This window comes from Nyctereutes procyonoides, unplaced genomic scaffold (genome assembly GCF_905146905.1).
Source record: "Nyctereutes procyonoides isolate TBG_1078 unplaced genomic scaffold, NYPRO_anot_genome, whole genome shotgun sequence".
Lineage (NCBI taxonomy): Eukaryota > Metazoa > Chordata > Mammalia > Carnivora > Canidae > Nyctereutes > Nyctereutes procyonoides.
In genome coordinates, this window is record NW_026575043.1 from 26,219,326 (window position 1) to 26,247,242 (window position 27,917).

General features: G+C 41.0%; 1 protein-coding gene across 6 annotated transcripts in view; it reads left to right on the top strand.

Moving 5' to 3' along the window:
• Window positions 1-27,917, top strand: part of SPIDR (scaffold protein involved in DNA repair) — a 431,589-nt gene that overhangs the window by 393,284 nt on the left and 10,388 nt on the right. For 5 of the 6 annotated variants that reach the window (XM_055322515.1, XM_055322518.1, XM_055322516.1 and 2 more), the window contains exons 12-16: window positions 4,496-4,583; window positions 5,500-5,643; window positions 5,736-5,795; window positions 15,878-16,064; window positions 16,758-16,913. In XM_055322515.1, coding sequence (XP_055178490.1) covers window positions 4,496-4,583; window positions 5,500-5,643; window positions 5,736-5,795; window positions 15,878-16,064; window positions 16,758-16,913 — 635 coding nt within the window. The remainder of the gene's footprint in view (window positions 1-4,495; window positions 4,584-5,499; window positions 5,644-5,735; window positions 5,796-15,877; window positions 16,065-16,757; window positions 16,914-27,917) is intronic. The other variant, XM_055322514.1, reaches the window with a different exon arrangement.

Consider the following 27,917-nt stretch of genomic DNA (forward strand, 5'->3'; position numbering starts at 1 on the left):
CTGCCTGTGTCTCTGCCTCTCTCTCTTTCTCTCTCTCTCTCTCTCTCTCTCTGTGTGTGTGTGACTATAATAAATTAAAAAAAAATTAAAAAATCAAATGAATTACTGATTAAATAGTCAAAAAAAACTAACAGTTAAATATCTATGAATTAAATGATAGTATTTTTAGGGGACTTTATTTGAAAGTATCTGAAACTACCTATAACAGCAATAGCATTTGCCATGTAGCCCACACTCAGGCACAAAAGGTACATTCTTTCTAGTCTCCACAACCCGGAACCTGTCTGCAGCCCCATGGCTCCAGGGGCGGGGGGGGGGGGGGGGGGGGGGAGTGTCACAGCTAGGCTCTGACCAGACCTGTGTAGGAATAAAGAGGATCTTCTCTTCACTCTAAGACACTTCTCTCCAGTGGTTACCACTGTTTTAACAGAGCCCTAGATTTTTGGTTTTCAAAATAGATAATAAAAGTAATATATGTTCTTGTTAAAATTTCAGTGTCCAAAAGGCACAGAGGTGAATGTAGGGAAAAAACACTTAAGAGTTCTTTTATAAATCCTTCCAGATACAAAGTTTCATGTTTCCAAAATTTAAAAAAATGTATGTATTTAACTTACAAACAAAATTGGATTTATAACCACACACATTGTTGGGCATGTAAAAGGGCACAGCACTGTGTAAAACAGTTGGGCAGTTCCTCAAAAAGTTAAACACAGAATTACTGTATGACCCAGCAAAATGATTCCTAGGTTACCTACCCAAGAGAATTGAAAACGCATGCCCACACAGAAAGTTTGTACTTGGATGTTTGTAGCAGCAGTTTTCACAACACCTGGGAAGTTGAAAAAAAAACCCAAATATCCATGCGCCGATGAATGGATAATAAAATGTCATTTATCCATACCATGGAATATTATTCAGCCAAAAAAGGAATGCAGTACTGGCACATCCCATAACATGGATGAACCTTAAAAAAAAAGTATGCCAAGTCAAAGAAGCCAAACACAAAAGACTGCATCTTATATTAGTCCATTTATTTACAATGTCCATAAAAACAGCAAGGAGATCAGTAGCAAGAGTGACTGCTGGTGGGCACAGCAGGGATGTATCTAGAGGGTATTGGCATGTAAAGCATTATGAAAGTAGTGGTGAAAGTTGCCCAACTCTATGAACACAACTAAAAACTAGTGCACTGTACACTTGAAAAGGATGAAGTTTTCGTTTGTGCCATATCTCAATTTTAAAAATTGGGTTTATACCACCTTCTATGTTCCTATGGTGCAGTAAAGAGTTTGGGGTGTTCGTATTGCATCACATCTCACACAGAAGGGAGTATGCCCCTTTTCATGAACTATCAACAGTCCCCAGAGACCCCAATCAAAATATTAGATACTCATTTTTGTGGCAAATAATATTTTTTTGTTGTGGTAAAATATACATAGCAAAATGTCAGTGTGCAATTTGGTAAATATAATTTTAACGTGTGCATGTATCTTGATGTCTTCCCATTTAAGAAGTTCATGTTACCAGAAACAAAACTATAGCTATAGAAGCTTTATAATTTTCTGAGATGTGGTGCAGGTTTTTCTGCAGATTTACTCCATGCAGTCTATAAATTAAGATATATCCTAAGAAATTTATTTATTCTAGCAAAATGATGTTTTCAAATTTTTTAATCATAGTATAAGCATAATGACTTTATATATCCTTTTCTCCCCTTTATTTTATTTATTTTTAAGATTTTTAAGATTTATTTATTCATGAGAGACACAGAGAGACGCAGAGACACAGGCAGAGGGAGAAGCAGGCTCGGCTCCCTGCGGGGAGCCGGATATGGGACTCAATCCCAGGACCCTCGGGTCATAACCTGAACCACCCAGGCGTCCCTCAACCCCTCTAGTTTAATTAAACGTTTATTTTATAAACTTTCTAAAAAGTGAAAATACAAACTTTTGGTGGCCTCTACCATGTTGGACAGCTTGTTTGTTGTTTAAATATATTTTAAAGGGATGGCTTTTTAGAAAGAATGAGTTTCCTATGCCACAAAGTGAAACCTTATGCAAAAATGAATGGTAAGGAATGAACTGGAGTGGGAGGAACAATACAGGTGACCTGTGCTGACAGTTAGCCCGATGACGTCCGCCCGGGTCGGCCCAGAGTCCTCTTGAGGAATGTGCGCTGCCCGGGACGGAGGCTCTAGTTCACAGAGCAGCGGCCAGCTGAATCATATCTATTTTTCCAAACAGAAGAGAAGCTGATTTTTAATAAGGGTAATAAGCTTTTTATTTAATGCATAGCAATCCTGTGCAGAAGCTACGTTGAAATGCAACAGCAGTGCAAACTTTTTAAATTAGCCGTCAACATCCTCTAAATAAGCATCATCAAATTCTAACAGAGCTTGTGTCTGGCTCGGTTGGCAGCAGAGCACTTCTCAGGGAAGACGCCAGGGAGCACTGATTTCTTGGGATGTTAATAGCCCTTACGCCAAAAAGGGTTTCATGGTCATAAATTGGAGACCCCTCCGTGCGTCCAGGTTTCACCTGTGTCCTTTGCACAAGGTTTTCCAGAGGCCGCCGCTCAGGTCCGCCGAGCGCAGAGCCCCATGAGCCCCGTGGGCCCAACTCGCCAAGCTGTGCGCCGGGAGGCCCCCCAGGACCTCGGCCCGAAGCCGCAGCACGTGTGACCCAGTCACCGCTTCCCTCCTGTGACGCGGCAGCTGCTACCGAGCTCCCCCAATTACCGAGGCCAGGAGACGGGAGGGCCAAGAATCGGCGACCATCTTACGGGGTCGCGGTCTGCTGCAGACAGGAAGCCAGCGTACCCGAGGCGCTGGCCGACCTCCACTGTGACCCCGGTGACCTCCTCGGTGACTCTGCGGTGACCTCCGCCGTGACCTCCGCGCTGACTCTGTGGTGACCTCCGCGGTGACCTCCACGGTGACTGCAGTGACCTCCGCGGTGACCTCTGCGGTGACCTCCACGGTGACTCTGCGGTGACCTCCACCGTGACCTCTGCGGTGACCTCCATGGTGACTGCAGGCACACGTGGTGCAGACAAGGGCGCCAGGGGGAAGGAGGCCCAGAGGCCCACCCGGTCCCTTGGTCGGGGAGGGCGCTGAGAGGTCCCGCGAGCTCAGCCCTGAACCTGCCCGGCGGCCCTCCCCAACCTCGGCCAGCCCCTGGTCACAGCCCTGTGACTGCTCACACAGCGGCAGCAGGACACTGTCACTCGGCAGTCCTTTTTGAGCATGTGATTCCCTGCCCTTGCTTATTTTTGTGCTTGGTTTTGACCCAGAACCTGAAAATTCGCAGTTAAGATATTAAGCTAGTGTCAGGGCAGCGCCCTGCACGGCTATTTCTATGGTAATTGTTGTGAAAAACCGAAGGAGGTGGGAGGTGCCTGAGTCTTGCCCGGGTACGTGATTTTCAGGTTCTGAGTTGTTCAGGTTTGTAAACTGCCAGATCCTAACCACCTAAAACAGTATTTGCTATCAAACACTGGAAGAAATAAGAATATGTCACATTAATTGTTAAGGACACAAGCTTTTTAAAAAGTAAACAATAGCTATTGACATTGTGACACAGAGCAGAATCTAAGAAGCCTTTGTGAAATCTGCGGGTGTGTGTGTGTGTGTGTATCCGCACATACTCATACATATAGCAACTAAAACAGGAGGGTTTTTTTATTTTATTGTGGTAAAACGTACATAACACAAAATTTTCTACCTTAACCATTTTTAGTGGCATCGAGTGCATTCACACTATTGTGCGTCCATCACAGCATGCATCCCTAGAATGTCTCCACCTTCCCAAACCAGAAAACACTAGCTGCCCACTTCCCATTCCCTCGGCCCCTGGCAATCACCATTCTACTCTGTTTCTATGAGTTTAACTGCTGTAGGAGCTCCATGAATGGAATCATAAAATATTTGTCCTTTTGTGTCTGGCTATATTCTTTATTTTAGATAACCTGATAAATTGGTGATTTTCTTACTATGTAACACATACCTGTTTTGGGAAAATGATAGGAGACACACAAAAGCCAAAGGAAGAAAGTAAATATCCTGCCTGAGCTCTCCTCAGACACCCACTAAAATCATTTTTATGTCTTTCAGTCTCCTTTTACTTTGGCTTATTACATGTAGGTACGTGCATAGAGAAAGACGTTGTAAGTTGTTGCCTGCTTTTCATGTAGCGAGATATCAGAAACATTTTTCCATGTGTTTAAATATTTTCTATATAACCATTTCAATGGCTGATTAATACTTCATTGGGGAGATGTATCATAATTTGATGAACAATCGCCTTCCTGTTCTCGGGCAGTTTCAGAGGCCTGTCTGTCTGTGTGACACTGTCTTCACCATCTGAATCACCGTGCTCCCCGAATGGCGTCTCCTTGACATTAGGGATGGTGTTGTCGAGCAAACCTGCATATGCCCAGATCATAAAGCGGCACTTAAGTGATGAATACTATCATACAACATCGTTTATATTTCCAGGACAGCGGGGCTTTTCAGTTTGATCGATACCATGTGGCCCCCAGTGATGCCTCTAAAAGCACCTGGCCGTGGCCAAACCTGTGAAGAGGTAAGCCGGCATCTGAGGAACCTCCCCTGGTCACCACCTGCTCTGTGCCAGCTGCTGAGCCAGCCCCACCCCCAGTCCACGTCCCTGAAAAGGGAGGGTTCAGTGACTGTGAGCCAGGAGGACCGAGATTCACACTTGCCCACCTCCCTCCAAAGTCCGAGCTCTGGCTGCTTTCTCTGCCGCTGCCGCAGACCATTCTCCTTGAGGTTAATCTGTGGCAGCATTTTTAAACCACAACCTTGCATGTCATCGCAACAATCAGCATCTTAGGCTCGTACTAAATAAGACACAGGATGTTTTCCCCACCACCTCCCAATCACTATTAGAACCAACATTCAATTACCAATTAGAGCACAGACTCACATGACCTAGCAAATAAACTCTGTGGATATTCATTCAACCACCAGGTGAGCCAGGGATTTCCCTTTTCCTGCTGCATCACATTGTTTATGGTAGTTGCTCGCATGTATTAAAAGCGACTGATCAAAATGTGTGTCCCTTCTCCATCCTGAGTTTTATCCAGTGGCTGACTGGGGGCCGTCTTGTTAGTGTGGTAGCTGACTCCCCAGCAGACTGCTCAAACTATGACTGTACCATGCAAGACCAGGAAAATAGTTGTCAAAAGTGCCCATTTCTAGATTATTTAGGGGGAAGAAGTTTCTAAATGGTGTTTTCAAATATACTCTGAAGAATGATTTTTTTTAATGAAGTCTTAAATCCACAGTAAATTCAAAAAGTATAAAAGTTATTATGCTTGTTCCCAGTGATAAACAATATAGTCTATTTCTTCTACAACCTTCCAGAGAAATAGAATGCATCTGTGAGTAAATATCTATGTATTAAAGAGTAGATTTTAAGTGTATTTGAATGTTTTACTAGCATATTCACATTCTACCTTTGCCTTCATTTTAAACAGGTAAAAACCCATGTGCCTCCTCCTAGCTTCTGTTACATCCTCAGTGCTCATCCCAATGTGGGACAAATTGATATAATTGAAGGAGACCCTATTTCTAAGCTTTACCAGCCTCCAGTTCCCCACTTCTTAAGAGAAATTCTCCAGGTAACATCTGTGTTTCTAACAGGGTTTTTAATTATTTTTACTGTATTTGTGTGCTTTGTGTGATGTTCTCACCATCTTCGTTGCCTTTCCAGACTGATGATCTTAGTACCCGTTGCAGTTTCTACGCCAGAGTGATTTATCAGAGACCACAGGTAATCATTCCCTCTGCCTTTCTCTTTCTGATAATGTATTATAAAGTCATTAAAGGAATAGCCTCTCATAGAAATTAGTGGGGTGCTGAAATAGAAAAGCATTTTAAAAGTCCATTTAGCATGCTCCGTGCCTAGGCAATGAATCCATTCCTTGTGCAGGTGCAGCCTGCCAGCCACTGTGGTAAGTCCTGGGTATGGAACAGTCTAGGCATAGGTCATCCAAAAGGTTCTTAGCCCAGCACTGTGAGTTCCTTTCTGGCACAAATTGCAGAAAGGAAAGAAAGGAGGTGGAGGAAGGAATCTCCGGACTGAGCTTAGTCCCTTTCAGAACTGATCAACGGCTCTGAGCCATCAATAGGGGAAGCAAGCGCTGCAGCTCCTGGGAGGCCTTGGCAGTGCTGGAGAGCTGCAGCCTGGAAGAGCTGCTTGTCTGCTGCCATCCCACACGACGGATCAGCAAGAAGCAGACAAGAGCTGCTTTTGGCAAGCTGAGCATATGCCATAAGTTCTGCAAGAAAGAAACCCCTGGTTGCCCTTAACTCCAAGAGGAGCATCCCTGCAAATCTGTCACCGGGAGGATACCAAACATCCCAACGTTCAACCCTCGTTTTCCTTTTCTCCATTCACTTTTTAGTCATTTGACAATGAACTGGTACCTCTCCTGAGGAATAAGAGAGCGATTGTCAGTCACAGTGCTTCCTGTGGGCCACCCCAGAATTTGACTCAACAGGCAGGGGGACAGGCCCACAGTGAGGATGAGGTCCAGGCACCTGATGGTCTCTTACCTTCCAGCCCTGAAGTGAACTGAAGGCTGACTGCAAACTCCCCCGCCCGCCATCTGCAGGACTCTCAGTTTGTTAAGACATGCTTAGCATCTGGCACATTCCTATTATTCTAACACACATTCCAGATCGTAGGGCTGTGCCATCAGGCAGTGGTTCACTACGCAGCTACCATATACTCTGCAGATAGAATAGTGTCCTAAAGGGCAATATACCATGAGTTCCTGCCCACAGAGCCTCACCTGCTCACAGCCCCAGCTGGTAGTAGAGGTGGAAAGTAAAAAAACAGGTGTCAGATACACCATAGCCAAGCCTCAACAATAGAGCAGCCCCAGTGGAGTGGAGCCCTAAGACAGAGAAAGACAGACTGCAGGTCGTCTGCCTCACTTGGATGAGGGAACCCTGCCTTGTGGCTGGTTGAAAACCCTAATACCCTTCTGTTCTAAGTTTTCTGCCAAGAAATATGCTTCCACTGGCATAGGTGCAACCTGCCCGCAGCTCTGTGGTTCAGTGGGTGTATGTACCAAAGAATTGGTGGTACTTAGGGAGTAGGAGATTGGAACCCAATGGAACAGATGGCTCAATGCACTAAAATTCTCTACCTCCTGTATGCTGCTTTTGTGGGACAGAGAATCACCAGAATAACTAATAACTATAACTTCTTATAGTAATAACTTCCTTGGGGAGAAATGGAAATAAGCTAATTCCTAGGGCCACTGTGTGGTCAGGTCAATCACCTACAGGGTCAGTTGACTTTAAGAATGGCATGACGCCTGGGGGGCTCAGATGGTGGAGAGACTGCCTTCAACTCAGGCCCTGATCTCCGGGTCCTGGAATCGCGTCACACGTTGGTCTCCCCTCAAGGAGCCTGCTTCTCCCTCTGCCTGTGTCTCTGCCTCTCTCTGTGTGTCTCTCATGAATAAATAAATAAATAAAATCTATAAAAATAATTGACACAATGAGTCACTGCAAGAACCTGAGTTCTCAAAGAAGATTCAGTTGTATTTCCATTATACAAATGGCTAGGTCATGCAAGGCAAAAACGTATTTTCTTGTATTTAACTTTTTCTTTAAGATTTTATTTTTAAGTAATTTCTACACCCAACCTGGGGCTCTGTCTTACAACCCCAAGATCAAGAGTCACATGCTCTACCAACTGGGCCAGCCAGGCACCCCCTTAAATTTTATTTTGAATAAAATTATTCTAACTTTTTAGATTCATAGGAATTACAGATTCACAATAGACTGCAAAGAAATATATGGTATCTCCCGTACATCCTCCCCCATCCTAATACCCCATGTCTACACAGCCACTATTACAACACCCAAACAAGCCCTGATCTGGTGTTATCATTATAATTATGTTATTTCATGATCATTACACAAATGGAACCATACAATATAAGTGTTGTTTTCTAGGCCAGTTGCACAAACTACCAAAAACTAGATGTGTAAAACAACAGAAATTTGTCATTTCACACTTTTGGGAGCTAGAAGTCTAAAATCAAGGTGTCAGCAGGGCTGTGCTGTCTTTGACAGCTCTGGGAAAATTCTTGCATCTTCCAGCTTTTAGCGTTCGCCAGCAATCCTTGACCTTCCTCGGCTCTGTATACACACCGCCCTAGGCACATGGCCATCTTCATCCTGTGTGTCTTCATGTGGTCTTCCCTCTGTGCCTATCGGTGTCCAAGTTTCATTTTTTTATAGGAACAACAGTCATATTGGTTGAGGGCCTGCTGTAATGATTTCATCTTGACTTGGTTAAATTTGTAAAGACCTTATTTCCAAATTAGTTCACATTCCACGGTACTAGAGTTAGGACTTCAATAGATCTTTTTGGAGGAACACAGTTCAACCTATAATAACAGCTCCTTTGGGAGCTATTTGGTGGTGGTGGTGGTGGTGGTGGTGGTTTTCAACTAATGAAATTCTCTAGAGATTCATCCAGAGAACTAATGATGTTAAACGTCCTTTTGTATGTTTATTTGCCATCTGCATCTTTGGTGAGAGGTGTATTCCTGTCTTTTGCCCATTTTCTGTTTGGATTATTTCTTTGTTTACTGGTGAATTTTGAAAGTTCTTTACTCTGTATACAGAGTCTTTGTCAGATATGTATTTTACAAATATTTCTCAGGGTCTGTACTTTTTCTCTTCGTCCTTTCAACAGGGATTATGCAGAACACAGTTTTTCATTTTTATGCAGTCAAATCTATTAACTTTCCATCTTATAGATCATGCGTTTGTCATAAAGTTTAAGGCACTCAAAGCTTTTTGCCTATTTAGGTCCCAAAGTTTATCTTTTATGTTCTTTTCTAGAAAATTTGTAATTTTACATTTGGGTCCATGCTGTATTTTGAGTTGGTTTTTGTATAAATTGTGTAGTTTAGGTCAAGGTTCCCTTTTTTTTTTTTTCTATGAATGTCTGGTTGTTCCAGCAACCAGATAGGCTATCCTTCCTCCATTGAATTGCTTTTGCAACTTTGTCAAAATTAATTGGGCAGTTTTGTGTGGAAGAGATTTATTTTTAATAAAATTTTAGCAATTGTATTGGTATCAGTACTTTGAATTAATTGGTTATTTGTGTCTTTTTACAGAGGATATTATTTGTTACGGGTTGTGTTCATAACCCCAATGGTAAAGATAATTTGATAGCTAATTTCAAAAGAAACTAGTCCATTTTGGCTCATCAAGAGATTTAAAAGGAGATAGTAAGCCAAATCCAAGGTATTTAGAAAGAGTATCTAAAATCTTTGAATATTGTCAGAAAAACTCCCAACTGCATGTAATCTTGTAGAACTTTGCCCTTCCTGGAATATACCATTTTTTAAAATGTGATTTTGCTAATTGTTCCTCCAAAATCATTTATACCTCTACAGTCCAATATAGTATCATGCACTGCACTTAGTTATCATCTCTCTTTCTTCTTCAAATGGAATATTTCTGCATCTTTGTGTATCTTCTGTGACCTTGACAGTTTTTAAGAATAGGGACCAATGCTTAAATAGGATATCTCTCCATTTACATTTGCTAGATATTATCTCATTGAAGTTATGCATCCTTGTCAGGAATACCACATAAAAATACTGTCTTCATATCAGAAAGCACACAGTTGATTTGTCCCAGTCCTGTGATATTTTATCAATTAATTAAGATGGTATTTTCTAATATGCTCAACCTCACTCACCATCAGGGAAATACAAGGGTCTTCACAGGCAAATCGTTGGCCCCATTTGGATCTACTGACCAAGGGGAAAGGGCAAAATGCCATTAAAATGAACTTTAGGGATCCCTGGGTGGCGCAGCTGTTTAGCGCCTGCCTTTGGCCCAGGGCGCGATCCTGGAGACCCGGAATAGAATCCCACGTCGGGCTCCCGGTGCATGGAGCCTGCTTCTCCCTCTGCCTATGTCTCTGCCTCTCTCTCTCTCTGTGTGTGTGTGTGACTATCATAAATAAATAAAAATTAAAAAAATAAAAAAAGAAAAGAAAATGAACTTTAAAAGGCATTACAACTTTTACAGATAAAATTATAATGAAAAATAAAGAATAAAAGAAAGATGATTACTAGAGTTAAGATGACACAGTAGTATGGGGACACTCACTTTGCCTCATTCTTGAAACAACATCCAACTACTTTGAACAATCAGGAATACAATCTGAGGATTAAGAAAACAATCTGCACAGTCAGAGGGAGAGAATGTGGCAGATGCAGGCTTATCATTTTATGTTTGTCTGTTTGTTTGCATTTTTGTTCCTTTTCTAGTGCCTTGGATCTGCCTTTCCTTTTCTTCTTCTTTTTTTTTTTTTTTCCTTTCCAAGGCTTATCTTGACTAACAAATCAAAGCACATTGAGTTAAAGGTCCAAACACTCCCCACTACAAGCAAGAAGGAACACTGTAGAAGACTATCAGTGGGAACAAACAGCCAAAACACACATCACAGAGTACATAGTATACACCAGAGACACTTCCTGAAGTTTTTGTTGTTGTTGTTGTACTTGCTATTATTGTTGTTTTTGTCAATTTTTTTCTTTTTCTTTTTCTTTCTTCCTTTCTTTTCTGGATAAATGATGAGACAGAAATTCACCCCAAAAGAAAGAGCAGGAGGTAGACTTAACTACCACAGATCTAATCAATGTGGATCTAAGTGAGATGTCTGAACTAGAATTTAAAATAACAATTATAAAGATACTAGCTGTGGTTGCCTAGGGGGCTCAGTTGGTTAAGCATCTACCTTCACCTCAGATCATGATCCCAAGTCCTGGGATCAAGTTCTGTATCAGGCTCCGTGCTCAGCAGAGAACCTACTTTTCCCTCTTCCTCTGCTTGCCACTCCCCCTACTTGTACTCACTCTTTATCTCTCTGTCAAAAAAATAAATAAAATCTTAAAAAAAAAAGAAATAAAGATACTAGCTGGACTTGAAAAGAGCATAGGAGACACTAGAGAATCCCTTACTATAAAGATAAAACAACTAAAATCTAGTCAAGCTGAAATTGAAAATGCTATTGCAGAGAGATACAGACCCAAGAGGAAGCCATAAAAATGAGGATGAATGATTCAGAAGAGAGAATCCGTGATATAGAAGATAAAATGGTGGAAAATAAGGACCTGGAACAAACCTATTAAATCATGAAGGGAGACTTAGACAAATCAGTAATTCCATAAAACAAAAGTAATAACAGCATTATATAATGGGGTCCCAGAAGATGAGGAGTGGAAGAAAGAGGCAGAAGGTTCATTTGAACAAAATATAGCTCAGAACTTACCTAATGTGAGGAAGGAAACAGGCATTCAAGTGCAAGAGCCACACAGAACCCCACTCAAAATCAACAAAAATAGGTCAGCATCTCAACATATTACAGTGAAGCTTCCAAATTTTAAAGATAAAGAGAAAATCCTAAAGTGCCTTGGGAGAAGAGGACCTTAACCTACAAGGGTAGACACATAAGTCCAGCAGCAGACCTAGCAGGCCAGAAAAAACTGGCATAACATATTCAATGTGCTAAATGGGAAAAATACACAGGCAAAAATAGTGTATCCAGCAAGGCTGTTACTCAGAATGGAAGTAGAGATAGATGATAGATAGATAGATAGATAGATAGATAGATAGATAGATAGAGAAATGAAGGAAGGAAGGAAGGAAGGAAGGAAGGAAGGAAGGAAGGAAGGAAGGGAAAGAGAGAGAGAGAGAGAGAGAGAGAAAGAAAGAAAGAAAGAAAGAAAGAAAGAAAGAAAGAAAGAAAGAAAGAAAGAAAGAATTTGTGAGCACTAAATGAGCCCTGCAAGAAATACTAAAGGAGATCCTTTGAGCAAAGACAGAGCCCAAAAGTAAAGACCAGAAAAAAACACAGTCCATGGGAACAGTGACTTTACAGGTAATATGATGGCACTAAATTCATATTTTTTCAAGAATTACCCTGAATGTAAATGGACTAAATGCTCCAATCAAAGTACATAAGGTATCAAAATGGATTAAAAAAATAAGACCCATCAATATGCTGCTTACAGGAAATTCATTTTAGACCCAAAGACAACTCCAGATTGAAAGTGAGGGGGTAGAGAACCATTTATCATGCTAATGGACATCAAAAGAAAGCTGGAGTAGCAATCCTTACATCTAACAGATTAGTTTTTAATCTAGTCTATAATAAGAGATGAAGAAAGATCATAATAAAAGTGTTTATCCAACAAGATCTAACAATCATAAATATTTATACCTCTAACATGCAAACAGCCAAATATAAAAACCAAATACTAACAAAATTAAAGAAATTCATTGATAATCCTACAATAATAGTAGGGGACTTTAACACCCCAATTATACCAATGGACAGATCATCCAAGCAGAATATCAACAAGGAAACAAGGGCTTTGAATGACACACCGGAGCAGATGGACTTGACAGATATATTCGGAGCATTTCATCACATGCAGCAGAATCCACCTTCTTCTCAAGTGCATATGGAACATTCTCCAGTAGATCACATACTTGGTCACAAATCAGTTTTCAACTGGTGCAAAAAGATTGAAATCATACCATGCATATTTTCAGACTACAAGGATGTAAAGCTTGAAGTCAACCACAAGAAAAATTTGGAAGGGCCACAAATACATGGAGGTTAAAGAACATCCTATTAAAGAATGAATGGGTCAACCAGGAAATTAAAGAAGAATTTTAAAAATACATGGAAACAAATGAAAGTAAAAACATGACAGTTCAGAACCTTTGGTATGCAGCAAAGGCAGTCCTAAGATGAACATATATAGCAATATAGTCCTTTGTCAAGAAACAAGAAAAGTCTCAAATAATAGCCTAACCTTACACCTAACGGAGCTGGAAAAAGAACAATAGGTAAAGCCTAAATCCAGCAGAAGAGAAATAATAAAGATTAGAGCAGAAGTCAGTGATATAGAAATCAAAACAATGGTAGAACAGATCAACAAAACTAGGAGCCAGATCTCTGAAAGAATTAGTAAGATCGATAAACCCCTAGACAGACTTCTCCAAAAGAAAAGAGAAAGGGGGGATCCCTGGGTGGCGCAGCGGTTTAGCGCCTGCCTTTGGCCCAGGGTGCGATCCTGGAGACCCGGGATCGAATCCCACATCGGGCTCCTGGTGCATGGAGCCTGCTTCTCCCTCTGCCTGTGTCTCTGCCTCTCTCTCTCTCTGACTATCATAAAGAAATAAAAATTTAAAACAAAAGAGAAAGGACCCAAATCAAGAAAATCATGAATGAAGGAGGAGAGATCACAGCCAACATGAAAGAAATACAAATAATTATAAGACAGTATTATGAGCAATGATATGCCAACAAATTAGGCAATCTGGAAGAAATGGATGCATTCCTAGAAACATAAACTACCAAAACTGAAACAGGAAGAAACAGAAAACCTGAACAGACCCATAACCAGCAAGGATATTGAAGCAGTCATCAAAAACCAAGAGTCCGGGGCCAAATGGCTTCCCAGCAGAATTCTACCAAACATTTAAGGAATTAACACCTATTCTTCTGAAACTGTTTCAAAAAATAGAAATGGAAGGAAAACTTTTCAAACTTTTTCTATGAGGCCAGCATTAACTGGATCCCAAAACTAGGACAAAGACCTCACCAAATAAAGGAGAATTACAGACCAGTATCCCTGATGAACAAGGCAAGGACAAGAACCATAAGATTCTCTCAACTGATACACAAAAAGCATTTGACAAAATACAGCATCCTTTCTCAATTAAAACTCCCCAAAGTGTAGGGATAGCAGGAACATACTTCAATGTCATAAGCCAAAAGACGAATATCATCCTCAGTGGGGAAAAACTGAGGGCTTTTCTCCTAAGGTCAGGAACACGACAGGGGTGTCCACTCTTAACCACTGTTTTTCTACATAGTACCACAAGTCCTAGTCTCAGCAATCACACAACCAAAAAAATAAAAGGCATTCGAAGCGGCAAAAGAAGTCAAACTCTCCCTCTTTGCAGATGACATATTCTCTGTAGAAAACCCAAAAGAGGGATGCCTGGGTGGCTCGGTGGTTGGAGATCTGCCTTCGGCTCAGATCCCTTGAGTCCCAGGATCGAGTCCCACATCGGGTTCCCTGCATGGGGCCTGCTTCTCCCTCTGCCTGTGTCTCTCTGTCTCTCTCATGAATAAATAAATAAAATCTTTATAAAAAAAGAAAACCCAAAAGACTCCACCCCAAGATTGCTAGAGCTCATACAGCAATTCGGCAATGTGGCAGGATACAAAATCAATGCCCAGAAATCAGTGGCATTTCTGTACATTAACAATGAGACTGAAGAAGGAGAAATCGAGGAATCGATCCCATTAACAATTGCACCAAAAATCACAAGATACCTAGGAATAATAAACCTAACCAAAGGGGTAAAAGATCTGTACTCAGAAAACTCTAGAATACTTATGAAAGAAATTGAGGAAGACACAAAGAAAAAGAAAAACATTCCATGCTCATGGATTGGAAGAACAAATATATTGGGATATTTCAGCCATCAAAAAGAGTGAAATCTTAGCATTCACAGTGTTGTGGAGCTAGAGGGCATTGTGTTAAGTAAAATAAGTCAGTCAGAAAGACAAATATATGATTTCTTAAATTCATATGTGGAATTTAAGAAAAAAAAAACATAGGGGAAGAGAAGGAAAAATAGAATAAGAGGAAAACAGAGGAGGCAAACCATAAGAGACTCTCAAGTGGCGGAAAGAAACTGAGGGTTGCTGGGAGGGAGGCGGGTGGGGTGATAGGGTAATTGGGTGATGGGCATTAAAGAGGCACTTGATGTAATGAGCATTGGGTCTTACATGCAGCTGATGAATCACTAAATTTTGCCCCTGAAACTAATACTACCATGTATGTTAACAAAATTGAATTTAAATAAAAAAGGAAAAAGCACTTTTAAAAAATTTAAAAAAACTGTTGCAGATACAACAGATATTTTTTTAGCTGCTTTATATAACAGCCCTATACAAAGTCTGAAGACAATTAAGTATTCCTATCTCAATCAGTTTGGGCTGCTATAGCAAAATACCGTACACTGAGTGGCTTAAACTGCACTGGCTTATTTCTCACAAATCTGGAGTATGGAAGTCTGAGAGCACAGGGGCGAACATGGTCAGGTTCTTAGTGAGGGCCCTCTTGATTTTCAACAGGATATGTCCTTGTATCCTGACAATGTGGAGAGCAGAGAGAGGAAACAAACTTTGTCATGTCCTAGGACACTAATCCCGTCACGAGGGCTCCATCCTTGTGGCCTAATTACCTCCCAAAGCCCACCTACCATTCCCATCACATTGGAAGTTAGGACTTCAACCTATGATTTGGGGATTTGGAAGGGATATAAACGTTCAATTCATGAGAGTCACTGATCCTTAGGAAACTTACATCTAACAGGACAGAAGAATGTGTAAGGACTAAATATAAAACAGTATGGTAATTAATATTCTAGGTATGGGAATGTGAGATCTACAGTAAAGGAACATTGTCCTCTCCCTGGGTAGTTCAAGGACAAGTCCAGTAGTGCCAGGAGAGGGCAGATTGTATCCCAGGGAAGGAACCCTTTAAACAGGTGCAGGGTAAGGACTCTCGGGGCACAGCCATGTCGGTGGGGGCTGTTGACTAAGATATGCAGAGTCTCTTGCATATTTGGAAGTATTTGTTGGAACGATATCTAAAATTCTTAGTAACAATCATCTAACATTATTACTTAAAAAAAATTTAATAGAAGAATGGTATTAAGGTTAATAGACTTGACTGTGCCTTTGAATTGTAGCTAAGCAGTTTGTTTCCTCTGCAGCAAATGGAGATTTGGCTGATGGTGACTGATGTCACCCTACAAATGCAAGATGAGAATAACTCTGGCCTCCCCAAAACCGTGCCAGTGTGTGTGGCTCCCTCATGTGTGCTGAGCCAGGAAGTCCGGGAAGCGCTTACCGAGGCTGCCCCTCACTGCTTTCTCTTCAGGGACGCTCTCCGAACCCAGGGTATGCTTTCTTCTTCTTCATAGCTCTGACCCTGGGGTGGCTGATGGATGCCATGAAAGGACATTGGGGCTTGTAGACGCCTCTGACTTACTCTGGGACTGCTGGTCCCTTCATGAAGCCAACCATGGACCTGGCACGTGGAGTGGAAGAGACCCGTGGTACCGGACTTCGGCTTTCACTGGCCCCTGTCACGGCCACCCGGACAGAACCGGAGCGCTGGCAGTGCTAACACCTCCGGTGAAAGATGCTGTTGGTCAGTCAAGGCTTATCCCTTGATGGCACACTTTACGGGTGCAGAAGCCGCTTGACGCCATTGCCTGGAACATCACTTTTTAAAACAAAAAGCTGGAAATTATACATATACACTTAGCTCTTTTCTTCCCAGGAGTCAGTAGAAGCCTGGCCAAACTATATATTTTTATTTTATTTTGTTGAGCTTTAATTTGCGTACCACAAACTTCACCTTTCTAAAATGATTTTGAATATAGTTTTGTGTGGTTTTCCAGCTTAGCACAACGGTGAGTGTAGGACTGCTTTCCGTGCAGTGCATGTGTCACTGGATACAGTGGGTGGGCCCTAAGCCTGTGCCCTCTGCCCACCCTGCCTGCAGGAGGGTGGCAAAGGGCACTGTCTTTACTGGCAGGAGACCTCTTTTTCCTTCAGTGCTTCAATAATCTGAAGTGTCTCTTTTAGCAGGTCGATTTGTTTGTGTTGAACGAAGTGTCCTCCTGCTTCAGAAGCCCCTTCTGGGTGTGGACTCTGGCGCTCACTCCTGTGAACTGACTGGCCCCGTAAAGCTCAGTGAACTGGATTCTATCACTCAGGTCAACTCTATTTGCTGCCTTCAAGGTGGGTAGTCAATCCTGGTGGAAATGGTGTTTATATATTTTTAAACATCACACTTCATATTCACTTAACTCATTTATTCCACGAGTTTTTATGTCTGACACATCCCAGACTTTGGAGACCCAAGGAACAAAGTCAGGAGAGGTTCTTGCCTCTCAGACGCACACTGTGTACAGCAGGAGCTCAGTGAGCTTGCACATAATCAAGTACAGAGCCTCAGCGTTCCGGCTGCTGCTCCACGGGCTGGTTGCTGGGACCGCACTGTGCTCTCCTGAAGGACAGGAGCCTGTGCTGAGATCTGAAGAGTGGGAAGTAGCCAATTAGGGAAGGAGTCCCTACTGCTTAACAAGGAGAATGTCTGTCTGATAGGAAAAGAATAGGACATATAAGGGCTGCTGTCAGGGCAGAGTGGGGGGCACCAGAGTCCAGGAGGGGCGGGAAAGGCATGTGGATGGAGGCAGTGACTGCACAGGGAGGGGGTGACCCTGGCAGGCACGTACTCGGTCGTCGACAGAGGCCAGCGCTCCAGGTTTTGTCTCCACAAAGCAGAGTGGAAGGGCGAGGGCCTTGGATAGTGGCCAGTGGGAGGCCAAGCACCCGTCCCACGGTGTAGACCAGGGAGGAGGCAAAGTAAATCTGGAAGTGGGTTTAGTTGGAGGAAACTTGACAGGCTGCATAATGAATTCAGTACAGAGGGAGCAAGACATAGATGGAGGGTGAGAACCTACGTGATGACCTCTGAGATCTGGTACTTTGTAAAACACGGTATCCTGTCACTTGCTTTCCTGACTCAGTACTCTAGCAGGATGTCCTGCCAGGTGTGTAGGTAAAGATGTTACTCAGGTCGTAATAGTTGTATCACGTTCCCTCCTGTGAATAAACGGTATTTGTGGGGATCCCTGGGTGGCTCAGCGGTTTAGCGCCTGCCTTTGGCTCAGGGCGCGATCCTGGAGACCCGGAATCAAGTCCCACGTCGGGCTCCCGGTGCATGGAACCTGCTTCTCCCTCTGCCTGTGTCTCCGCCTCTCTCTCTCTCTCTCTGTGTGACTATCATAAATAAAAAAAAAAACAAAAAACAAACAAACAAAAAAAAAAACGGTCTTTGTGCTGATAGAGATCCACATGTTCCTCTGTTTCTGCAATTATAGACAAGGCTGAAATAAACATCCTTCATGTGAATCCCTACTGATTTCTTTGCAGGAAGATTTCAGGGTCTTAGGATTCATATTTTTTTAATCAACTTTATTGAGATATAACTTGCATCATTACAATGCACTCATTTAAAATGTTTTAAAATGTCTCACAAAGTGTGCTACCATCACTATAATCTAATTTAAAACTGTGGTGGGGCACCTGGCTGGCTCAGTTGGTAGAGCAGTGGCGGTGCTACCCTTGATCTCAGGTTGTGAGTTTGAGCGCACACTGGGTGTAGAGATTACTGTAAAAAAAAAAAAAAGCCTTAAAAAATTCTCATCATCCCCCAAAATAAACTTCATGCCCATTGTCAGCCACTCCCCATTATTTCTCCTATCCCAGCCCTTACCCTGGTCTTAGGGAAGTATTGATCTACTTTCTGTCTTTATAGATTCGCTTTTTCTGGATATTTCACATACACGGAATCATATATATGTTTTATGCTGGGCTGCTTTTACTTGGCATAATGTTTTCAAAGTTATCCATGATGTACCATGTATCAGCACTTTATTTCTTCTTTCGGCTGAATATTTCGTCGTATGGATACACCACATCTTGTTTTATCTATTCATGAGTTAATGGGCACTGGGTTGTTTCCACTTTGGCAGTTGTAAATGGTGCTGCTGTGGATATTTGTGGACTAGCTTTTGTTTCAACAACCTGTTTTCAAATTTTGGATACGTATCTAAGAGTGGAATTGCTGGGTCATATGGGAAACCCTGTGCTTATTAGCCTTTTGAAGAAATGTGTTTTCCAAAGTGGCTACACTATTAGTGTATCCTTAGTATTATAAGATATTAAGTTAATTTCCAAACAGTGTACAAAAATTCACATTTCCAAAAGTAATTTCTAAGAGGGCCTATTTCCTTCAGCCTTGCCCACTACTAGATTCCTGAATCTTTTTATGATTTTTATGATCAGCAAAAACTATGATTCCACTTTTGTTGTTTAATTAACATTCTTCTACCCACTTGTGAGATTAAGCACTCGGCCATTGTGTTCAGGCCATTTGGATTTCTCTTTTGTGCATCTTCTTTTAACGTTAGTGCCAAAAGATAACTAAGGTCGTGATTTGAAGTGAGAAATGAGAGCAGCATAGCCTAGTGGTCTTGAAGAAAGTAGACTCTGACAAATCACCTGTCATCTGGGTCTTCCATTTTCTCAGGTGTAACACAGGGCTTAATAGAATCCACCTTAAAGCATTGTTGAAGATTAAATAAGATAATGCTCATAGGCTTTGGGGCTTGGGATACTCACAGACTAACGGAGAAGGATGACATCTCAGTGCTGCCGTTGTCATAGACCGTGGAGGAGGGCTGGCTGAGGGCAGGAGCCAGTGAGGCAGTAGGTGGGTGGGTTTGGTACTGTTAGGATTTGTCGACCAGAGTGGTGAAGGCCTTCCAGACAGATGAAGGCCATATGGAAAACCCACACAGATGCCAGGGGCAGTTGTCAAAGCTTTCTGTGCTGGAGGAGGCAGGGCCCTCTTGGGATGGAGCTGGCTTTGTCATGTTCTGCTATTCCTGGCCATGCTAAGGAGATTGTGTGATCATTTTGTTTTCTTAAATAAACAATTCTGTCAGCATCAGAGATAGACTATGGTACAAAGCTGGATTGGTTACGACAGGCTGTTTGGAAGTGTGCAGGGAAGGGAGGGCTGAGCAGACTGTGGGGTTTCCAGGAACCGGCCCTGCTGGGCCCCTGGGCACAGGCTGGGCTGTGAGGACAGCACACAGTGTAGACTCATGCCCTGCAGCAGATGTGCAGCACGCCTGTCCTTGTTACTGCCCAGAATCTGCTGCTGCTTGCAGGTCTCCACCATCTCCAGAGGCCTCCCTTCTATCTTCATTCTCCTGACTGGTTGCTACCTGTTCTTCTCTCACCCCTCACCTCTCTCAGAGCCCAGGACTCAGAAGAGAGAGAAGGGTGTGGGAACAGCCTCCCAAGCAGTGTAGCCTCTGCCCTACATTTGAGAGGGACCACCACCCACCCATACTGCTTAAGCTGTATGGGACCTTGGGGCACCTGGGTGGCTCAGTCAGCTGAGCATCCATCTGACTCTTAGTTTTGGTGCAGGTTGTGATCTCATGGGTCATGGGGTTGCTTTGGCTTGGTACTCAATGCTCGGTACTCTGCTTGAGATTCTCTCCCTCTGCCCTCTCATGTGTGTGTGCTCGCTCTCTCGCTCTCTCTCTCTCTCAAATAAATATAGAAATCAGTCAATCAGTTAATCTTTAAAAAAAGCTATATGGGACCCTGTTGTTATAAGACCATAAGAATCGCCACCACCTGTAGCACTGTATTATGAGAAAATATCTACCTGAAGAGCTTGGCTTCTAACGGAGGGTTTGAAAACCAACCCATTATCCATAACCTGTGAGTGTCACAGAGATGCAAAAAAAGGAAAACGTGTAGATTCTTATGAGGAAAGAGAGACTTGATTTTTCTAGTTTCTGAAGAGCATCATATTTAAAAACAAAAAAAAGATTCATAGGTGGGATTTCCAAAACATAAACTTAACCATTTTATAAATTGTTAAAATATCCATACTACCCAAAGCAATCTAAAGATTTAATGTAATCTGTCTAAATACCAAGAACATTTTTTTACAGAACTAGAAAAAATTCTCCTGTAATTTGTGTGGAACCACAAAAGACCCTAAATAGCCAAAGCAATCTTGATAAAGAAGAACAAAGCTGTAGGTATCACAATCCCAGCTGTGTAGGTATTTGTAGATATACTACAAAGCTGTACTAATCTAACACAAAATACTAGCACAAAAATATACACATAGATCAAGAGAACAGAATAGAAAGTCCAGAAATAAATTCATGCCTACATGGTCAGTTAACCTATGACAAAGGAGGCAAGAATACACAGTGGGGAAAAGACTCTCTCTTTAACAAATGGCGTTGGGAAAACTGGATGGCTACATGCAAAAGGATGAAATTGGACCACTTTCTTACATCACACACAAAAATAAATTCAAATGGATTGAAGACCTAAATGTGAGACTTGGAACCATAAAACTAGGAAGAAGAAAATATGGGAAATAATTTCTTTGACATTGGCCATAGCAACATTTTTCTAGATAGGTCTTTTCAGGCAAGGGAATCAAAAGATAAAATAACTATTGGGACTACACCACAATAAAAATCTTTTGTGCAACAAAGGAAACCATCAACAAAAAAGGCAATGGGAGAAGATATTTGCAAATGATATATCCAATAAGGGGTTAATATCCAGAATATATAAAAAACTTATATAACCCAACACCAAAAAACCACAAATAATCCAGTTAAAAAAAAATGATCAGAGGACCTGAATAGACATTTTTCCAAAGGAGACATCCACATGAAAAGATGCTTAACATCACAGGGAAATGCAAATCAAAACCACAATGAGATATCACATACTTGTCAGAATGGCTAAAATCAGAAGTATAAGAAGTAACAAGTGCTGGTGAGGATGTGGGGAAAAAGCAACTCTTGTGCACTGTTGGTGGGAATGCACATTGGTGTAGCCACTGTGGAGAACAGTACAGAGGTTCCTCAAATTACAGGTGCCCGTGTGGCTCAGTTGGTTAAGTGCCCACCTCCTGATTTTGACTGAGGTCATGTTCTTGGGGTCATGCCCATGTTGGGCTCTTTGCTCAGTGGCGAGTCTGCTTGAGATTCTCTCCCTTTCCTTCTGCCCCTCCTCCCACCCATGCGTATGCTCACTCTCCCTCTCTGTCCCTCCCTCCCTAAAAAGAAATACATCTTTTTAAAAAATTAAAAATAGAATTACCATATGATCCAGTAATTCCACTGTTGGGTATTCATCCAAAGAAAGCAAAAACACTAGTTCGAAGAAATAGATGCACCTCTATGTTTACTGCATTTTATTTACAATAGCCAAGATATGGAAGTAATCCAAGTGTCAATTGATAGATGAATGGATAAAGAAGATAGATGATAGATAGATAGATAGATAGATAGATAGATAGATAGATAGATAGATAGACAGATATGTATGTACATATATATATACACACACACATATATGCATAGTGGAATATTACTCAGACATAAAAAAGAATGAAATCTTGCCATTTGTAACATGGGTGGACCTAGAGGGTATAATGTTAGGCACAATAAGTCATTTAGAGAAAGACATAACATATGATTTCATTCATACACAGAATCTAAAAAACAAAACAAATGAACAAAGAAAAAAAGAGATTAAAAAAAAACAGACTTTTAAATACAGAGAATAAACGGGTGGTTGCCAGAGGGGAGGTGAGTGGGGCACAAGTGAAATAGATAAAGAAGATCAAGAGTACATTTATCTTTATGAACATTTAGTAACATATAGAATGTTGAATCATTATATTGTACACCAGAAATTAATGTAACATAGAAGTTAATTATGCTTCAATAAAAAACAAAACAATACAGGGATGTCTGGGTGGCTCAGTAGTTGGGCGTCTGCCTTTGGCTCAGGGCAAAATCCTGGAGTCCCGGGATCGAGTCCCGCATTGGGCTCCCTGTGGGAACCTGCTTCTCCCTCTGCCTGTGTCTGCCTCTCTCTCCTCTCTCTCTCTCTCTCTCTCTCTCTCATGAATAAATAAATAAAATCTTTAAAAAAAAAACATTTTAAAGTGAGCAGTTCAGTGGCATTCAGTATATTCACAAAATTGTGCAGCTACCTCCTATTTTATATTTTGTCTTTTGACATCTCAATGGCTTTGAAAATGAACTTGCATTCTATTTTTTTAATAACAGCTTGAGATATAATTCACATACTGTGAAAATCACCCTTATAAAGTCTACAACTCTGTGGTTTTTAGTGTATTCATGCAGTTGTGCAAGTATCCCCACTAACTAGTTCCAGAATGTTTTTATGACTCCAAAGAAACCTCAGGTCCATTAGCAGACATCCCCCACCAATCTACTTCCTGCCTGTATGGATTTGCTTTTTCTGGACAATTCATTTGAACAGAGTCATGTATGTCCTTTTGTATCTGGCTGCTTTCATATAGCAGAACATTTTCAAGATTCAAACAGGTTGCAATATTTATTAGCACTTCATTCCTTTTTGTAACTTAATAGTCCATCATGTGGACATACCAAATTTTGTCTATCCATTTACCATTGATGTCTGTTTTTGATATTATGGACAATCTGAGTAGTATTAGTTCTCCAACTTTGTCCTTCTTCAATATTGTCTTGACTATCTAGGGATTCTTTTTTCCTTCCATATAGACTTTAAAATTAGTTGCTGGGTATCCATAGAATAATTTGCTGGGATTTTGATTGGGATTGTGTTGAATCTGTAGATGATTTTAGGAAAAATTTATATCTTTTATTTTTAAGATTTTATTTATTTGAGAGAGAGAGAGAGAGAGAAAGCAGGGGAGGAGCAGAGGGAAAGGGACAAGGAAACTCCAAGATGAGCACAGAGCCCGACTCAGGGGCTCGATCCCATGACCCTGAGATCATGACCTGAGCTGAAACCAAGAGGCAGATGCTTAACCAGCTGAGCCACCCAGGTGCCCTGGAAAAAAATATGTATCTGAACACTATTGAGTCCTTCTACCCTTGAACAAGGATATCTCTCTATTAATTAAGATTTGACTTCTTTCGGCAGAGTGTGTTGGAAGTTTTCTTCATATAGATCTTGTACATACTTTGTTACATTTGCACCTAAGTATTTTACTTATTTTAGTGTCGATATAAATGGTGTTATGTTTTAAGATTTATTTATTAGATTTAATTCAGTGCTCCCTACACAAGGCTTCTTTATTGGTTTATTCTACCTGTAGGTTTTTCTATGTGTTCTTTACCAAATTGAGGAAGCTCTTCTCTGTTCCTGGATTGCTGACAGTTTTTGTTATGCCTGGATGTTGGATTTTGTCAAACTGTTTTTCTGTATCTGTTGATATGATCATATGATTTTCTTCTTTAGTCCATTAATATGATAAATTGATTGATTAACTGATTTTTTTTAAAAGAGTGAACCAGCCTTGTATACCTGGAATAAATCCCACGTTTGGTCACGGTACATTTTTTTATATAGTAGGATTAAATTTGCTGATATTTTGTTAAGGACTTTGCATCTATGTTCATGAGAGGTGTTATTCTGTAGTTTTCCTTTTATGTAATGTCTTTATCTGGTTTTGTATGAGGTTGAGGCTGTCCTCATAGAGTGAGTTTAGGATGTATTCCTTATGCTTCTATTTTCTGGAGAGACTGTAGAGAATTAGTATAATTTCTTCCTTAAACGTTTGTTAGAATTTGCCAGTGAACTCTTCTGGGCCTGGTGCTTCCCGTTTTAGAAGATATGAATTATTGATTCAATTTCTTTAATATAAGCCTATTGAGATCATCTGTTTCTTCTTGTGTGAGTTTTAGTAGATTGTGTGTTTCAAGGATTGTGTATTTCAGTTGGTCCATTTCACATAATTTAGCAAATTTGGGCTGATAGAGTTGTTCATAACATTCTTTTATTGTCCATTTAATGTCCTTGGAATCAGTAACAATGGCTTCTCTTTCATTTATGATAGAAATAATTTGTATTGGATACAAATTGAATAATTTGGATCTGTTTTCTCTTTTTTTTTTTTTTCTTAATTAGCTCACCTGGAAGTTTATCAATTTTTATTGATCTTTTGAAGGAATCAACTTTTGAGTTTCTTGAATATCTCTATTGATTTTGTGGTTTTGATTTTATTGATTTCTGCTCTACTTTTCATTATAGCTTATATTCTCCTTGTTTTGGTTTTAATTTGCTTCTCTTTTTCTTTTTTCCTAAGATGAAAGCTTAGATTATTGATCTTAGATATCTTCTCATATATGCATACAGTGCTATAAATTCCTAAGCACTGCTTTTGCAGTTTTGATGCATTTCTATTTTTATTTAGTACAAAATATTTTATTTTTTTTTATTTTTTTTAGTACAACATATTTTAAACTTTCTCTTGAGATTTATTCTTTGACCCATGTGTTACTTAGAAGTATATTATTTAATCTCCAATTATTTGAGAGTTTTTCAGCTTTCTGTTACTGACTTCTGTTTAATTTCATTATGGTATAAGAGCCTACTTAGTATGATTTCTGTGTGATTTCTACACTTTTAATTGTGTTTTATGCCCCACTTTGTGGTCTATCATGATGGATGTTCCATGTTAACTTGAGAAGAATGTTTATTTTGCTGTCATTGGATGGCATATTCTATAAATGTCAGTTAGATCCAATTGATTGATGGTGCTTTTCAGTTCAACTGTATCTTTATCATTTTCTGACTTTGGATCTGTCAGTCATTTATAGAAGCTTACTGTTGTCTCAAAGAATAGTAAATAAAATATAACGATGGGTTTGTTTATCTCTCCTTGAAGTTCTGTCAGTTTGCTTCACACATTTTCACAGTCTGTGGTTAGGCACATAAATTAAGGATTGTCATATCTTCTTGGCAAATTGACCCCTTTATCGTTATTTAATGCTTTTCTGTATCTCTGATAATTTTCTGTAATCTGAAGACTGCTGTGTCTGAAAGTAATAGAACTATTTTAACTTTCTCTTATTAGTGCTATGAGGATATATTTTTTCTATAACTTTACTTTTAATCTTTGTGTTTTTATAGTTGAAGTGGGTTTCTTGTAGACAACATAGAGTTAGCTCTTGTTTTTATGTCTAATAGTCTTTTTTTAGACCATTCATATTTATAGTCAAAACTCACATATAATTAGATTAATATCTGTCATATTTATAATTGTTTTCTGTTCATTGCTCGTTTCTTTTTTTATCTTCCACCTTCTTTCTGCCTTTTCTCATTTTAATTGAGCATTTTATGATTCTATTTTCTCCTCTCTCTCAGCATGTTAATATTCTTAACATTCTGTAGTGGTTGCCCTAGATATTGCAATATACATTTACAGCCAATCAAGTTCACTTTCAGATAACACCGTCTTGCTTCCAGGGTGGTACAGGTATCTTGTAAGGATATTCTCAGTTCTTCCCTCCCATTCCTTAGAACATTGCTGACATTCACTTTATTTATCCATAAGGTAGAGTCACTGAGTACATTTTTGTTATTACTTAAACTATTAGATTTAGAACAACAAATGTAAAATATTTTCTTTCACCTTCATTTATTCCTTTTCTAATGTTATTCCTTCAGTTCATGTAGATCCAGTTTCTGACCTATATCATTTTCTCACGTCACCATTTCAGTGTAGAGTTCCCCTGGGTCCCTCTCTGAAGCTGCCCGTCAGGTGGGTATGTGAACACTGCTATCACAGTGCTGTCATGTCCTCTGACGGGAACCAGTTAACGAAGGATTGAGGGAAAACGAAACCCCGGCTATAATATAGCAAAGATTGCCCCAGCCTCCCAGGCAGGAACACCCCAGCTAAGGCGGAGGCTGGGGCACTGACCAGACCCCACCGATGGACAGAGAGGCACAGAGGCTCCCTGCCCTGCTCACCAGCCAGCTGTGGGCTCACCAGCCAGCTGTGGGCCCACCAGATCCAACTCCATCACAGCCATGCAAGGCTAGCATCCTCCCAACTCTGGAAAGTAACAATAGTAGATACCACCTTCTCAGCAACTCAGCCTTGCCTTACTCTGCCTGGCCCTGTCCCGGAAAGTCCAGCGATGGCCTGTCCAAAGAGAGCCCCAAGCACGGCTTTCACCCTCTGTGAGAGGTCAGTGCTGGGAGTTGGACAGCTCTCTGCTGCAGCTAAATCAGCTGGACATCAGAGTCTCCAGCAGTGCTGTGGACATTGCAGAACATTGAGTGTTTTCCCTGCGCAGAGTTTGAACAAACTCAGAGTACAGCCCTGTGAGTCAGGTTGCTCAGAGTAACATCTGTCCATCTGCATGAGTGCTCCCAGGAAATGGAGCCTCTATGACGGGACGGTGCTCACTGCTTCCCTCGGGTTGCCAGGCCTTCTCAGCTCATATCCCCAACATCAGCATCCAGACTATGCAAGGACTTCTTCCCAGTTTATATTTTTAGGATGACAAAGTTTTGCAGCACTGATTTTTATCTCTTTGCATTGCTTGCCCCTTCTTTACATACCCCTTGCTAGTGGGTGATGGGCTTGCTCATCTCCGTGGGCATGAACTCAGCAAGGGCACCTTTGTACTCTGTCTCCCTGGGGAGGCGTGGCCAACTCCTATCTTCAAACCAGGCTTTAGCCTCTAACTGGAAGGAAACACTGCTGAGCCCCAACTTCTTTCCGTCAGAAAAAAAAAGGTGGGAGAGGACAGTGTGGTGGAGATTTAAAAGTCACTAAAGAGTGTCTCTCATGAATAAATAAATAAAATATTTAAAAAGGGTGGGGGTGGGGCTCAATGGTTGAGCATCTGCCTTCGGCTCAGGGCATGATCCCCGAGTCCCAGGATGGAGTTCCCCATCGGGCTCCCTGCATGGAGCCTGCTTCTCCCTCTGCCTGTGTCTCTGCCTGTTTCTCTCTCTGTGTCTCTGTGTCTCTCATGAATAAATAAATAAATTCTTTTAAAAAGTAAAATAAATTAAAAAATAAAAGTAACTGAAGAAAATACCAGAGCATGTAGCTGCTATGTGCTCTACTAGAAGGGAGACACTGCATTTTCAAGGAAGGAGCCTTTGAAAGAACCTTTCTAAAAAGATGTTTTAATAAATATGTCATATACCTTTCTCAAGCCTAATTATAAGAGATTTCTGTAAATAAGATAAGGAAAGTGTAAAAGCTTTTAAATAGCAGATTGCTCCATCCTGGGATCAAGTCCCACATCAGGCTCCCCACAGGGAGCCTGCCTCTCCCTCTGCCTGTGTCTTTGCCTCTCT